The sequence below is a fragment of the Arachis ipaensis genome, chromosome B06 (assembly GCF_000816755.2).
Source record: "Arachis ipaensis cultivar K30076 chromosome B06, Araip1.1, whole genome shotgun sequence".
Classification (NCBI taxonomy): domain Eukaryota; kingdom Viridiplantae; phylum Streptophyta; class Magnoliopsida; order Fabales; family Fabaceae; genus Arachis; species Arachis ipaensis.
Window position 1 is genome coordinate 134,734,929 of NC_029790.2, and position 15,883 is coordinate 134,750,811.

The following is a 15,883-nucleotide window of genomic DNA, read 5'->3' on the forward strand; positions in this document are numbered from 1 at the left end:
ACTTTGTACAACTTTAACATCCAATATTTTTTGTACTACAAATTATTTTAAACAAAGCACATTTCAAATTTAACTTTAATTCTACAAAACATAACCATTTTTAATATTTATTATATACTATTATTAATTTACCGTCCACGCGTAAGTCTTATTTTAATTAATATAAGTCCTCTATATAAAATATTTGTCACACTCTTTAATGTATGAGGATCTATAATTTAGTAAATAAAACTATTAAACGCTTCGAAAGATACTATAAAAAAAAATAAACATACATGAATTATTACTCATAAATATCACACCTTCGTATATTTTTTATAAAATTTAACTATTATAATAAATTTTTAAATTATTATTATTTTTCATTTCTTAGTTAAAAAAAAATAAAACTTTTTTTCAATAAACAAAACAAACAAACTCACAATATTATAATGATCTAAAAATTAAAAACAACTTGGAACAAAAAATCGCTACTTTTTATTAATCCAACTGCCACAAGCAACTAAATATTCCTCTAAACTTTATTAAAAATAAAAAATACAAAAGGAGTCCCACAATTTCTTTCACATGCTTATACACTTATTATCCCTTTTACACAAATTGAAACCCCAATTTCCTAAATTTTCCATTTCGTGCCAGAAAAAAGAAAATTGGTTTCATTCATTGAAATTCACGCAACAGAGAACAATCTGCTCTTGCAAATTCTGAATCGAATCAAGGGACTAAGAAGACGAACTTTTTGTTATGAGAACAGAAAAACGATAATGAGCGTGAGGAATCACACCCCATTCTTCGGGACTGAAGTTCATGCTTCTTTTGAAGGTAACAACAGCAGCTTCAGAAAAAGCCAAAGGAACTTCCCAAAAAAGGGTTTCCTTCGTTGGAGTGTTGTTTCTGCAAAACAAGGATTCCCGGTAAGCCAAGCATTTAGGTTTCCTCAATTTTGTTACCCTTCCCCGTTTTAAACCCTAAAACTAACGCTAAGTCTTGATTTGATTGCAAGGCTCGAAAGGTTCAGAGCCTACATGATGGAGAAGAAAATAAAACTTATTGGCGGCATCATTGAAGCACCAAATGTTGAGAAGATGATCTTTCTTGAGATGATTCCTCCTAGCAATTTCGCACCAAGAAGAACTCGCTAGATTATAAGTTGATGCAGAGGTCATATTCCACTTCTTCAGAACCTGATCATGGCACACTTCACCTGACGGTTCTACGAGCCCTACTTTCATCCCAATCAGCCGCCCCTTCCCATCCCGAGCCTCAAGAACCCTCATAATCGCTGCGTCTTTGTGTGCCAAGAACTTGCACTCCTCGTTTATCTGCTTCTCCGGCATCGCTAACCGGCTGTTATTAGGCTCCAAGTCTGTCTTTGTTAACTTCCTTTGCATCACAAAAGTTACATCAAATCCTTTCAGGGAAGCAATAATCGCCTTGAAAATTTCCGGAAGCTCTGGAATATCAGTCTTTGCTGTTGATGTAGATGCCAATGTGGATACTGTTGAAGGCAATGTAAATGTCAATGTGGATGTTGAAGGGGATGTAGATGGCAATGTGGATTCTGTTGAAGGCGATGTAGATGTCGATGTGGATCCTGTTGAAGGCGATGATGCAGCAGTATTCTTCTTATTCAGCGTTCTCTTGCCTTTATTCTCTTTCATGCTTGCCTTTCCCAGAGAGTGGTGCATCTTCAACGCTTTGGAGAACCTCTTGAGTTCCGCACGGTCCTCCTCGCAGTAGAGACTCTTGTTTGCCTTAATTGCTGCCCGGTTCACTTTGCAGTACTCCGGATCCTGCAGGGACACTAAGACGTCAATTCTTGTAAGGCGGAATGGATTCGGAGCCATAGCTTCTATTGTTTTCAAATCCAGCTTCAACAACTCCTTCAAAGCTTTCTTGCTTCTCATCTTGGCAACCATGACACTAGAAACACTTTCCAAAAACAGGTTAGACTTTTTTTTCACAAGAATGTGAGACTCATGAATCAGAATTTATAGGATGTGCTTTATTTAGAGTTTAAGATATGATAAAATTAAATACTTTCTGTTTTTAAAAATCAATTAAGGAAGATTTTGATTAATTTTAACCTGTGTAAGTTTAATTTAAGATATGATATGATATGATAAGATACTGTTTCAAAATAATTAACTGGATACAACACAAGTTTTCACTCCACTTTGTTTATGTTGTTTCCAAATTTGTTTTCGTTCAAGTTTAACTGGATAGTGGATACACACAGTTTTAACTTTTAATTGAATGTTAGATATGATTTTAATTTTGATTTGAAAATTTTTAAGGTTTTAACTGATTTTTCCACCCAAGCATTTTTCTATCACTTAACTGATTTTTTTTCCACGTAAAAAAAAGAAACAGATTTTCTGTTATTTCCCTTTTTTTGTTCTCTCGTCTTTTTGTTGTTTCCAAGTTGGTTTTCATTCAAGTTTAACGATGTTCGTAGTTTTGATTTTGACTTGTTTGCAAGACCAGAGGAAGCCATGTCTGTTTTAATGACTCTTTTAGTAGTTTGAACTAAAATTTAAAATTTGAATTTATATTTTATATTATATTTTATTTAAATTTAAATTAAGATAATTCTGTATTTATATTTGTGTTTTAAAATTAATAAATGATAAAATAAATAAAAATTGTGTTCTTCATTTGAGAAAATTTAGATAAGCTCTTTTTTTTTCTGAAAAAAAAAAGAAAAAGTTTTGGAGAACTAATTCCTCATTTTTTAATATCTTGACTTTGTGTTGATTTCCAATCTTTTATACAGAGACTAGTATTTAAACAAAGTTTCTACTACACTTTTTTTTTTAGTGTTTCCTGTTAGTTGATGTGTGTATCATTTCTATTCGTGTGTTGTGCAGACTGGACTATTTGTATATGACATTTTCTGGGTTTTTTTCACTCCAGTGATGGTTAGCGGTTAGCGTTGCTAAATCATTTGATGCTCTGAAAAAGGTTAAAGTCTTATCTGAGTGAATTGAGTTTATTTTCTCCTCCTTTATATGAAGTTAAATAATATACCTTATACAATATCTTCCTAATATTGATCATTCCAATTATTTTTCAGCTTTTGTCACCCCACAGCAGATTCTACCCGTCCATTTTCAATGCTTGGCCTTGGTGACATTGTCATCCCTGGTAGGCTGACTTGTTAAGTTATTAATTATGAACATGACTATAGATACATTGATTATACAAGATTTTCATCAAGTTAGATTAATTTTCATGTCATTTGAGGCATAAGATATGATAAACATTTCAAAGCTAATGTTATAACTTAAAAAGATGTTACATTATCCTCTCCCGTTGGATCAACAACGAAGCAAGCATTACAAAGAGTGGTACTCAACTAATGCAAGCCCTTTAATTTTTACATAAAGTTAATAGTTGAGAATCATTAAATAATTTAATATATTTGGTTAAATTATCATTTAACGATTTTCAACTATCAATACTACATAAAAACAACAGTACGTGCATTTCTACCTTTAAATTAATCTAAAGAGTTAGAAACTTTAATATTCATTCATTCATTGATAATCATATCCAACTAAATGCAATCGGACTAACAACCTTATGCTGTCCATCTGACCATTTCAGATAAGCAAAGCTATTTGTGCCCAGAGCTACTGAATTAGAAGATGTGAATGTCACAGTGTAGTTCTTCTTCTCAAACAATTCAGTGAAGGTAAGTGTTTCAGGTTCAACCACAATTTCCACTAATGTGTCTGACTGGAATGACACTGAAGCTTTATATGTTCCTGGGGCACCCACATTGGTCAATGTCCTTGAGTATTGGACACTATTATTGGGTGTTTCAAAAGGAACAGCAAAAGAAGGGTAGTTGAGATCTTCAACCCTGTAGGTCATGCTTGGGACACAAGTAAAGTCTGTTCTAGCAAGAACCTTAATTTGAGAAGAGTTGTAATTTGAGGCACAGAGGAAGTTGAGGTAGTCATGTATATCTGCATCATAGATAAGGCCAGGATCAAGGGCTAGGAGTGGATCCACGTGTCCGGCACCAAAGTCAAAGGGTGTAGCTGGTTGTTGTGTGGCAATGTCCATAATAGGGTATCCATTTGTGTATGTTGTGTATGATGTTGTCATAAGGGCAGACCTTATTGCGGCAGGGCTCCATTCTGGGTGTGCTGCCTTAAGGATGGCCGCTAAACCGCTTATATGAGGGCATGACATTGATGTACCTGTTGCTCACCATCAAACTTTACTAGCATCACAAAATGCAAATTCTCAAAATCGAATTCACTCTTCAACTATTAGAACTAAAATTAGAAACTTCAAAATTTAACATAAATGAATATATTATTTTTAATTTTTTTGTATTTTATTATTTTAAATAAATTAACTGCTAAAAATTGAAACAATTTGACAGGTATTTTTGTCTTTGGCTAATTCGTTCACAATTGATTTTTGTTCAAAATCAGATTAATTTGAAAAATAATTTTGGTTAACGTAGTCAAATTTATTGGTTCAATCTAATTCTCAAAAACTATTAAAAAAAGAGACCACAATTAATTTTAATATTAGACATAAAAAAAGATATTTTATAAATTCCAAAAATTAATCAAACAAAAAGATGTTTTATAAGTTCCAAAAATTAATCACTAAATTATCTATTAGTTATTTGTGCATATGTTTTACTTGTAATTTTTTAACATTAAAATAATCATACTTTTGGTAACAAAATAATCACACTTTTAACGTTAAAGTAATAAAAATTTGAGAAAATGACAAATAGGTCCCTGACTTTTTGTCACGCGGACATTTTCGTCCCTGACCATTGAAAAATACTTTTAAGTCTTTGATCTTCACAAAACTTGGACGGATCAGTCCCTGACGGAGGCATTTGAACGGAGGGACTGATCCGTCCAAGTTTTGTAAAGGTCAGGGACTTAAAAGTATTTTTCAATGGTCAGGAACAAAAATGTTCGCGAGACAAAAGGTTAGGGACCTATTTGTCATTTTCTCTACAAATTTTCATGAATGTGAATCAAATTGATTGTGTTGATTATAAGTAATAAGCTTTTGTTAAATTATTTATGAAAGAGAAATGTTAAGAATTATCAGAATTTATAATTTTTGGTCAACACTTAATCATCGATTCAGTATAAACACTTACCGGACATAATGTTGAAGGTGGTGCGCCTACTGTCTTCTTCCAAACCAGTTGGTCCAGCAGCTCCGGTCCATCCAGCAAGGATGTTAACTCCCGGTCCGATTAAATCCGGTTTAAGTATCTTGGGCGAGATAGGATTGGGTCCTCTGGAGCTGAAAGCCGCCACCACCGGAGAAGGCTGAACATGTAGTTGAGTGCCTCCAAAGGAAACCGTAGCCGTGGCATTCGAACAAGACAAAATATAATCTCTTATGGCATCACTCGCTTTCTGCCCTAACAATGCTGCAGGAACAAGGTGTGCATCAGCAACTAACTCCTCTCCATGTTCTTCACCGTTCCCTATAAGCATTCCAATTCCACCAGCTCTCTTCACTTCTAATCCCTTCTTGAATCTTCCACTTCCTCCTCTCTTGCATAGCACAATCTTCCCGGACACTCTAGAAGGAATCAGTGTGTTTGTTTCGCAGCGGTTTTCCAATGTTGAATTGCTCACATTCCCGGCATAAACAAGTGGCAGGGGAGTGTCCAGTAACTTACTCGAGGCTTCCACGTAGAGTGATGATCCGGCGTATGTCATCCCGTTTCCGAGCCTGACGTACGCCGGAAAATCACGGTCTATGGTACCAGCACCGACAGTTGTCATCCATGGTGCCACGTTGGATATGTTTCCCGGAAACGGGCCGCTATTTCCGGCTGAAATGGAAACAAGAATTCCATGGGAGGTGGCTCTGAAAGCACCAATTGCGATAAGATCTTGGTAGTATTCGTCTAGTTTGGAGCCAAGGGACATGGAGAGGATATCCACGCCGTCTTCGATGGCCTTGTCGATGGCGGCGGCTATGTCGGAGGAGTAACAACCTCTTTTCCAGCATACCTTGTAAGATGCTACACGGGCTTGTGTTGACATTCCTCTGGCTGTCCCCGGAGCTAAGCCGAAGAGGCTCGCTCCGGAAACTATGGAACCTGCTGCTGTAGTTAAGGTGTGAGTTCCATGGCCTTCTTCATCCCTTGGTGACTTAGATTCCTTCTCTTCATTGATAGGTCCAATAGATTCTTCATGCCTATGTTGCAATGATATCAATATTCAACACAACACGTAATAAGTTTGTTAAGTTGTTTGATAAATAATGTTCCATGTAAGCTCAAATAAGATTATTTAATGTATACATGAGTAAGGTATCATAGATTCATACCCTTTGTGGAAAAACCTTGCACCAATAAGTTTCCTGTTACAGTGTGATGAATTGAAGTTCTTTCCAGATTCACATTCACCTTTCCATCTACTTGGTATTGGGCCAAATCCAGTGTCATCTAAGCTCTCATGCTCAGGCCATATACCACTGTCTAATACTCCAATAATTACTTCACTCTCTGCCACAGAGGCAGGTAAATGGGTGCTAAATCTATCCAAACTAGCAAGAGTTAGATCCAATCCAAGGAAGTATGGTGTTCTTGTTGTGTGAAGCTCGTATTTGCGCTCCGGTATGAGCGAAAGGATTCCTGGTTGCTTCGAGAGCGCCTCGGCTTCTTGGTTAGTTAGCCTTGTTGAGAAGCCATGGACTACATGCTTGTAGGTGTATAGCATCTCTGCTGATTCTGATACTGATTGCAATGATGATTCAAACCAATTGTGGTGATCATTGAAACTTGCTGGCATGGTGGACTTCTCCATGTGGACTATGTATGTTTTTTTGGATTGTTCTATGTTGTTTTCTGCTATGGTGTGTTTGGCACAGAAAATCAACAGAAGAATCTGAAGAAACTTGAATTTCAGCATCTTCATTTTGTGACTGTGTTCTTGCCAACTGAATCTTTGGCTTGTATCTTGTTTTTTTGATTTGGATATGTGGGAATGTTAAGGTATTTATTGTTGTTGATTTGGAACTCTTGAACTTTTATATATCATAGGGGCAAAGATTCTTTTACGTGATAATTGGAGGTTACACAAAAGGGTTGTTCTCAAAACAACTGAAAAATATGGACTAAGTTATAGAAAATAATTAGGCAGTGTTGTTAAATTGAATTAATAATTATTTGTGTTTGTGTATGTGTTTAGATCCATGAGAAGGTACTACTTTTCAGAAAGTTATGCAAGCTTGAACAGACCATTGTGTTAATCTCTTGTGTAGTTGTGTTGCCTCTTCACATTATGTTATGTGTATTTTACCCCTTTCTTGTTTGGTGTTTGCAATGAAGCATAGCTCGGAATTGAAATGTAACTAATTCCAATTTTCACATTTTGAGTAATACGGAGAATTAAATTTATATCTAGAATTTTTTTCCTCAATTTTTTGGTGCATATTTTTCTTATAATTCTTGTCCATGCTATATAAATTAAAAATCTGCAAGATTTATTAGATGATGTCTCTTTCTTTATTAGAGGGAAAATATTTTTAATTTTAAATTTGAATCGTACATTAAATAATGAAGCTAAAATCATACATTTACTCATTCTCTTTCTTTTACCACTATATGATTTTATTTTATTTTTCTTTCTGACCCATCAAATACGAGAAAAGTTGCTATTCTGCTCATGTACTACTAATTTGAAAAATATTTAAATTCTTTTTCCTTGTCTCTTCCCCGTGGCCAAGTGTAATGTTCATTTATAATTTGCAATTTTGCATTACTGTAATTATTATAAAGTTCTAGTTTTCTTAGGTTATTAATTACATTCAATTGTTCTTCATGCACTAAATAATTCATTACTCGTCATAATAAAGAAACGTAGTGACATAGGCTATGTTTGGGTTAATGCATCCACCACACTATGATGGAACGTTTGCTATGTTTTTGACAGTCAACCTCCCAGTTCATGAAATTTTTTATCAATTATCATAATAAAAATCTGGTCTAAAAGATTCCTTTCTTTGTGGAGTCTATAAAGAACTTTAAAGCCTTCATTGTTCGCACTTCGCAACTTGTCATACTGATACACATCTATTGCATGAATTTGTACATGTCTGCATTAGTGAATTAATGGAATTCAATAATCATAGCACCTAGTTACTAATTCCAGGACCTATAAATGTACCCTGAAGTACAAAAACTTAAAAGCATCTCACTTTCAAAATAGAAGAGGTAAAATTTTCTTTCTTTTACATAATATATAAACCGAACATCATGGGTTGGGAATTAGAAAGTCCTTGAGTATTTCCTGATTTCATACATGATTGAAGAAATGGAAACAAGATCCTTGTTCAATGCAGAACCACCAACTATCCTCTTGATGCAATCAGAGAGTCTGGTGTAATAAAGCAACAACTGAGTCAATGCGGCCCTTAAGATCTCCATACCACACAAGAAGTTGCTGAAAGAAGTTATCACGTCTTTGTGCATAAGCTCTATCGCAGCCTTCCACCTGCTCGCAAAATCCTTCACCAGTGGCTCGACTTCGGCCACGGTTATCGGCTTATCATTACTGGACGTTGAGTCCTCCGCTGAAAAGTCAAGCACAGTTAAACCAGAATATTTTCTAAAATCCATATGGAATGCATATAAGGTGTTGACATTTTCAGAGTTTTCTTATACTTACAGGCTCTGGATTTTACAAACTTGATTAAATCATTGAAATGCTCTTGTAGCAGTTCTTCCTGCATGGATTGGAGAAAGTGTCAACATGACTATGTATTAAAGCATAAGGATAAATTAAGTTCTCCCAAAACATATCATTAGCTATACTTTCCCATTTCTCCTCCTTTCAATAATTATAATTGCTTCCTTTTTCTTTTTTCTCCATAATTGATTATGTCAAAATCATTTCATCTTTAGATAATTACCTTCAAAGTAATTTATGTTTGGATGTATAAAATAGAATTTAATAGCTATATTAAAGGTGCGAGTTTTGCTTCTAGTCAAAAGCTTGAAAAAGTTGCTTATGATTATAAAGCGTTTTTTCAGCTTGGAATTATTATTTGCTTATTATCTATTTGTTTATTTTTACCAAACATGACAACCTTTTCAAAACAGCTTTTATTATTATTATTATTAAAAAAAATCTACTTTTAGATTCAAAAATACTATTTGTACACCAAAATCAGCCACCATGTATTTTTGTTCCATGTGTAGTTTAATTCATTTTTAATATGTATTTTGTATTTCAATGTGTATTCTACACTAGTGACTGATTTTGGTGTACACCTAGCATGGTTGTTTTAGATTATAAGTCGTGTTCCCACAAAATTTTTGTTTGTGGTGACACAAGATATACAAGAGATTATTGCAATTACCACAAATAATGTTGTATTGCTCTTTAGTAGCTCCTCAAAGTGCATTTGAATTTTCCCACCTTCAGGACCTGCTTCCTGGAATCAAGATCATCAGAAAATTTCAGATGAACAAAACTCAAGGAAATTCCAAATTGCTAGAGCAAACTATAGAAATCAATGTTTTATGTGATTTTATTTCATTTTATTTTTTAATTTCTTTTGGGGTCTCGTCCAAGTAACTTTTTTGTCTAATGACACCCTTGACCTTTAGATTGATGCACATATAGCTCAACTATAAAAAAAGAATCAGATTGTAGATCCTACCTTCAGAACAGCAATTGTCATATCATAATTGTTTATAAGAAACACTGTCTGCAGTTTTGGCTTTGGAAAGTTCTTGGCAAGCTTGATTATTAAGTCATCAACAGCCATTCTAAGCCGTTCCAAATTCAACTCGAGCTGTAATTAAGCACATAAATTTTGTCATGATGTCAGAGTACGTACAAAAGAAAAGTTGATGATTCTCCTTTTTTCTTATACTGACCTGACCATCTCCATACTCAGTGTTTAAGTGGATAAGCGAGGCGGTGAACTCAGCATAACGCCTCATGACATAGTGAGGATGAACATCATCTTCCCACAAAGTCCTCACATTAGCATTACGCAGGCTGCTGAGGTGCATGTCAAATACCATCTTAAATCGAGGCCATAGAGAAATATTAACCTGCCAATTCGGAATCAGCTTCAGTTAAACTCCATGGTGCATATGCTGCACAGGTTCATGGACTCTTTTATGTTGTTAATGTTAATCCATTTGAACCATCAAAATTGCATGTCCCTCAAAATTTTAAATTAAAAGTACATAAATGACACAATATATTGTAAGTGCAAGGGAGTAAGAAAACCAAGAATGTGCACAAAAAATATCAGAGGTAGTAAAAGGACTATAAAGCAAGAAGAGAGACAAAAATGCAGTGGAAGGGGAACAAGAACCCTAGGCTATTCATGAGCAGTTAACTTTATTCATTTTAAAATATTATCAGTGATCAAGAAAAGACTTGTGTTAACTGACCTTGTCTAAATAAGAATCCAAACATGGAATACGCCTCCGAGACATGATGAGCTGAAATGAGAAAAGTGAACCATTTGTAAAAGCACTATTCTTTGCCAACACAAACAACAAGTTTAGTTTCAGCTGAAACATGATCTGGGGAACGGAACTAATTTGAATGCTAACTGTGCTGAAGATTCTATTATGTGTTACACATTTCTAACAAAGCTTTATCACGGTAAGCTTGTATCACAAGCACAGATCATCATGGTATTATGCTTTATACAGTATAGGAGGATGCGTTCATCAGTATTTGCATCACAATATTACATAGATCTTCTGGATATTATTCACTTTTGGCATTTACTTCCTGAGATATGATTTATATCCCCAAACGACAACTAAATTGGGAATTCCAGGATAGGTGGAAGGTGGCTAAGATCAGGTGTTGGCATTATACCTACAATAGGACAGCTGCAACAGTAGTCAAATTAGCTCTCACTATGGTGTTTCCATGTTGGCTTTAATATGTTGTCCTTATTGAAAGGACTGAACCAGAATGCTACAAGTTGAACATTACCTGATGCTGCCGAATTATAAGAATCATAAGCATTAATCCTATAGCATCATAGCAGTTTGGAAGAATTGTATTGACGTGCTCATCAATGACACCGAAAGGACCTGACAATACCAAAGAACAAACAAAATAGTCCACTTAGAACCTGAGGCCAGAAGTGAAAAATAAAATAAAATAAAATAAAATGCCACCGTGAAAATGATACTGTTTGTTTGGTGTGTGCAAGTATTTGTATACCAAAAAGTAAAAAATAAAAAGAGCTGAAAACATTCAGAGCATTGGAGATCACTATAGAATGGTTTCACTTTAAGTTAATTGTTTCAGCACTTCAAATAAAATCCCATGCAAACATTATAAATCACGAGCTTAAATTTTCATCCCTAACACATCAGTACTGAATTTTCAATGCTACATTATTTAATTTTGCCAAGCATCCCAGCTCATTGGTGTTACTAATATAATGATCTTCTGTATAATTTGTGAGTACAGTGAAGACACTATTAAAGAATTCAGATACCTGAAAAGATTTCATAAAATACATTTTCTTCTCCAAAGAAATCTTCACAGAAATTATACCTGCAGACAAAAGAAGATAATGCCAAACATGCATATCACCGTAAGTTTTATGCACACTAATATTTTATATGACAATTTAAGAGGTACAGAAAACTGTAGTGTACTCTGAAGTAGCAGTATCCATAAGCAGCTTCTGCAAGCTCCTGAAAAGAACCTCATATGGATATTTAAGAGAACTAGCTTCAGCAATATGAGGAATCAAAGCAGGCTCCTCAATTCCCTGTTAAAAACGTGAACAATATAATAATGTCAAATCTTAGGCAGTAATCCGAAGTTCGTACAAGCTGTGGAGATCGGAGTCATCTAATGACATAAATTCCTAGTAATCATACCAGAGCCTAGGAGAAACTAAACATCACTAATAAAAGTATAGCAAATACTTCCTAAGAAGAATCTCTCTCCCTTTTTTTCTTTTCTTTTCATTTCCTTTTTTTTTATTATCAAATCAAGGTACAATTATCAATTCATAAAACCACCAACAGCACCCACAGAACCCATAGAAATATAATACAGCCCAATGAAGAAAAAGAAATCTTTCTCCAGGCAGCTTTTGACAAAACTTAGTTGTTGTATATCTTAGTTGACTCAGCATTCAGAAAATGAATATTCTACATGGTTTTCCCCCTTTTTCTAGATTGAGTTATACCTTTATTATATTGATCCTGTCCCCAAGAGCAAAAACAGCAGAACGATTCTTTAGTGGTTCTCTTGCTCTTGTGAAAAGACCACTGCTTCTGGTCTCTACACCAATTAAATCCTCCGCTGTTGCTATATCCAGCTGTAGTTTCTCCAGAGCTTGTATATAAGCACGGAAATGAGCACTGAGAACCTGCAAAAATATAACAACATTAGATTAGTTTCCATATTTCTCTTCAACTTCACTGTTTCCCTTTAAAATCAATCTATTCTACATGCACACTATTGAAGTAGCCGCTAAAAGTTGTTAATTCACAAATGTAACACGGATCAGTAATAAGACAACTGAGCTCACACAACAATCCAAACAGCAATATTCTAAAGTTTAAGTGACCATTCAAAGCATGGAGGTCAGCAATATAGTAACCAGCACAGAAACAAAGTAACAGCTTCCAGACAGCAGTTCCCTGAATATGGCAGGCCAGCACAGAGATGCCTGACGTCTCACATACTATCAATATTCATACATCCCTTTACACCCCATTGAAACAAAATTGAAGATAATTACATCAAGAGCAAGCAAAAGCGTTGTCCACTCCTCATAGCAACATCAATATTGTAGACATAGGCAAAAATTATAAATCAGTCAAAATCCCAATGGATGACTCTGATTTCAAGAGTTACCTTGTTCATCGTATCAATGTAAGCTGCTCGAACTTCATTATATATTTCCTTGCCATGTTCCTTGAGGAAAGTAATGACATATCTACACTTTTAATTTCGATTTGTTAGATTCAAAGCAAAATCCAAAGTTCACAAAGTAACTAAAATGATTTGTCAACTTATTTTCTGATATTCCCTCCATTATAAACTAGCCACATGGCCACACCTACATACACATTCTGTTACTCCTCTTGCAATCTTTGTGTCACTAATGCTTCAGCAATTAAAATTAGGCCCATTATGATTGGCCCAAGTCCCCCCATGGTTCTTATCACAGAACAAACAAATATTCTTGAGTGTTTATTCATTAACAACATTCCATGAGATCAACAGCTTGTAGATAAAATTTTAAATTTTGATTTTATAGCTTAGCAGTTATCATCATATCAAGCTACAGGGTTCTAAAAACCATTAAAAGAAACTCACTTGTACTTTAAAAGGACATTTTGTTGAAGTATTTGGATATTTGTTTTGGGTTTTCTCAACGCATACAGTTTCTGTACAATGAAGTCAAACACCTGCAGATGTATGGATAGCTATGATAAATATAATTGTTTATGTAATAACTACTAAAAATAAAATATTACAAGATATTTTATTATAGAAAGAAAAGCTCATGCTAATACTTTTACAGTTATTGACAACCTTAGACACTGCTTTCTGCCGGAGTTTTTCAAGCTCAGGTTGAACATCTTTTAGAGCTTTTGAAGCTTTAACCATGGGATCCACTTCTACAAACTTTAGTTTCTTACTCAGAGTCTCAAGTGTTCTCAGATATTCCTCATTGACCTGGAAAAAGTCCAAAAGATTAAGAAAGGAAAGGGGAAAAGAGTAACCAAAAGGGAATGAAAGTATAGCACATGAGTATGCTAAGCATAGGCACATCATATATTGTGTAGTGTCCAGGGATTTTAAAACATATAAAGCAAAGGCTAAAATATATTAAAGGCTAAAATGTCAAAAGAGAGAGACATCTATTCAGCAACAATAAGCTGTCAACCTAGGGTACATATTCTCAACTCCAAAAGAATAATTGTTTTTAAAGGGCCTATATAATTCAAAACTAATAAACAAGATATAGTTAAAAATCCACCAGCTACTTCAATTCCAATGCCATATATTTTCATTTTTATGCATTTACTAAAGAAAAAGTCACGATCAAAGTATATGGGAAATACTCAATAAAACCCTTGTTTCAAAGCCTAAAAAACTGATAGCATTCATTGATGTAGAAGATAGATGGAAACAATACTACTAGAAAAGATTAAAATGTATACAGTATACCATCAAAAACAATTAAGCCAATATTACTGGAGAGAAGAGTATGAAAAAGCATAAATACCTCTCCATCAACAAGAATGTCCACCATCCTTGGAGGGACAATAATGTCCTCGACGAACTTAGCCAATTTGGATTCAGCCACCTTTTTGGGGGGAAAAAAGAGAGAAGAAAAACTCTTTTACTACATACAAAACTTGTCAAAATGTTAATGTAAATAGCCTTTTTATGCAGTTTGCTTCCCATATCAACATGAAAATTAGGTGCATAATGCTTGTCCATATTTCCCATTGTATTTAAGCAAAGGCCAAATGATGTTACAAACAAGAAACACCTTTTAAATTTTCTTTACTCCCCTCTGTTTTTAATTAGCAGCCCCTTTTTAAATGTTCAATTGGATTAAGGAAATGATAGAAATGTATCAGAGTTATAAATAGTAAAATGCATTTTACAAAATTATCCTTGGTACCAATTATTTGTGAAAAAATATAAATTATAAAAGTGAACTGTAAAACAGAGGGAGTATTTTAAATAAAACAGCCATACCTTGCGATTCTTCAAGCGCAAACCCATATCCATAGACTTCTCCTGTAGAATCTTAATGTCTGAACTAATGGAACCAATCTCAGCCTGATTAAAAAGCACAAAGTATTTTAGTATTTAATATTCAATATCCACAGAGCATGTACTTCAAACAGTTGAATAAGTTCTCCATATTATTGCAGGCACTTAGCCGATTTGTTGAACTATGGTTCCACCTCAGATTTCAATTATTTCTTTGCCATTATATGCTCAAAGACTTTTGTAGATAATCATCTCAATTATATAGAGCAGTCAATTAATGTAACAAAAATTAAGATAAGCAAGATAACAGAGATGACCCCTCCAAATTAATGCAACTGCCTTATGGGTGAAATAAACTGTTTACCAACTGCATGTACTCAAAATAGATTCTGTCACATGTATCCAAAATAAATACAGTAAGTTTCTAAAGTGCTCAAAGGGTCGAGCAACACACCTGAAATCCACTTAGAAGAGTTTCCATATGTGACAAAATACTATCGCAATCACGAATTTGATCATGAAGAGAGACTAAATTATCACTTTCTTTAATATAATCCTGCAACAAACAAATCAGTTGGAACACTAATTGATTAGTAAATTTCAGCAACCACGGAACCTAGAACCAGATAAAATCCTACAGAGATATGATCTCCATAATGCCAAGCCTACATGTAACGTTAGTTCTCTAACCAGAAAGCAATCGTACAGGCACACTAATTGTCAAGTCCAGCAAACCAAATAAAAATGGAGTGGCTATTATAAAGCATTACAAAAACACTTAAAAACAAACCTGAATTGAATCCAATTCGACTTTGCGCAAATCATTTTCAACTCCCTTTGTATAATCCCTAAGTTTTGTGCCTTTGGATAGTATGTTTGCAACAACCTACATCAATGAAAACAAGTTAATAACTTCATATGCATGTCTAACTGGGAGAATATTTCAAAGGCAAAGAAAACCGGAAATATGAAGAACTTATGTGATTAGTGACAAAGAACGGGCGCGATAAAACCTAATTGTAATCCTCATTCAGTAAAAGAGCTGTAAATTTTAGCCACCCATTGAAGTATTCACACATTTGTTTAATTTTTTCCCCTTTTTAAAAGGAAGAGATCATTATCCTATA

The 15,883-nt window shown here is 34.4% G+C and overlaps 3 protein-coding genes across 3 annotated transcripts in view; all 3 read right to left on the reverse strand.

The window, feature by feature from the left end:
- Positions 981-2,961, reverse strand: LOC107647748. Its single transcript, XM_021105725.1, has 2 exons — positions 2,859-2,961; positions 981-1,946 (listed from the first exon to the last, which is right to left on the reverse strand). The coding sequence occupies exon 2, from the start codon at positions 1,917-1,919 to the stop codon at positions 981-983; it is 939 nt and encodes a 312-aa protein (XP_020961384.1). The 5' UTR covers positions 1,920-1,946; positions 2,859-2,961.
- On the reverse strand, positions 3,257-7,088 carry LOC107605606 (subtilisin-like protease SBT1.7). The gene is made up of 3 exons (XM_016307528.2): positions 6,337-7,088; positions 5,147-6,204; positions 3,257-4,211 (listed from the first exon to the last, which is right to left on the reverse strand). The coding sequence occupies exons 1-3, from the start codon at positions 6,924-6,926 to the stop codon at positions 3,550-3,552; spliced, it is 2,310 nt and encodes a 769-aa protein (XP_016163014.1). The 5' UTR covers positions 6,927-7,088; the 3' UTR covers positions 3,257-3,549.
- LOC107605605 (vacuolar protein sorting-associated protein 52 A) overlaps positions 8,017-15,883 on the reverse strand; it is a 9,382-nt gene continuing 1,515 nt past the window's right edge. Inside the window, exons 5-21 of the mRNA XM_016307527.1 lie at positions 15,547-15,642; positions 15,211-15,312; positions 14,739-14,822; positions 14,257-14,337; positions 13,560-13,703; positions 13,341-13,432; positions 12,876-12,957; positions 12,202-12,384; positions 11,660-11,775; positions 11,497-11,555; positions 10,983-11,083; positions 10,424-10,474; positions 9,896-10,075; positions 9,676-9,810; positions 9,373-9,447; positions 8,679-8,736; positions 8,017-8,583 (exon numbers count right to left, since the gene is read on the reverse strand). Coding sequence (XP_016163013.1) covers positions 8,279-8,583; positions 8,679-8,736; positions 9,373-9,447; positions 9,676-9,810; positions 9,896-10,075; positions 10,424-10,474; positions 10,983-11,083; positions 11,497-11,555; positions 11,660-11,775; positions 12,202-12,384; positions 12,876-12,957; positions 13,341-13,432; positions 13,560-13,703; positions 14,257-14,337; positions 14,739-14,822; positions 15,211-15,312; positions 15,547-15,642 — 1,944 coding nt within the window. The 3' untranslated portion in view covers positions 8,017-8,278. The remainder of the gene's footprint in view (positions 8,584-8,678; positions 8,737-9,372; positions 9,448-9,675; positions 9,811-9,895; positions 10,076-10,423; positions 10,475-10,982; positions 11,084-11,496; positions 11,556-11,659; positions 11,776-12,201; positions 12,385-12,875; positions 12,958-13,340; positions 13,433-13,559; positions 13,704-14,256; positions 14,338-14,738; positions 14,823-15,210; positions 15,313-15,546; positions 15,643-15,883) is intronic.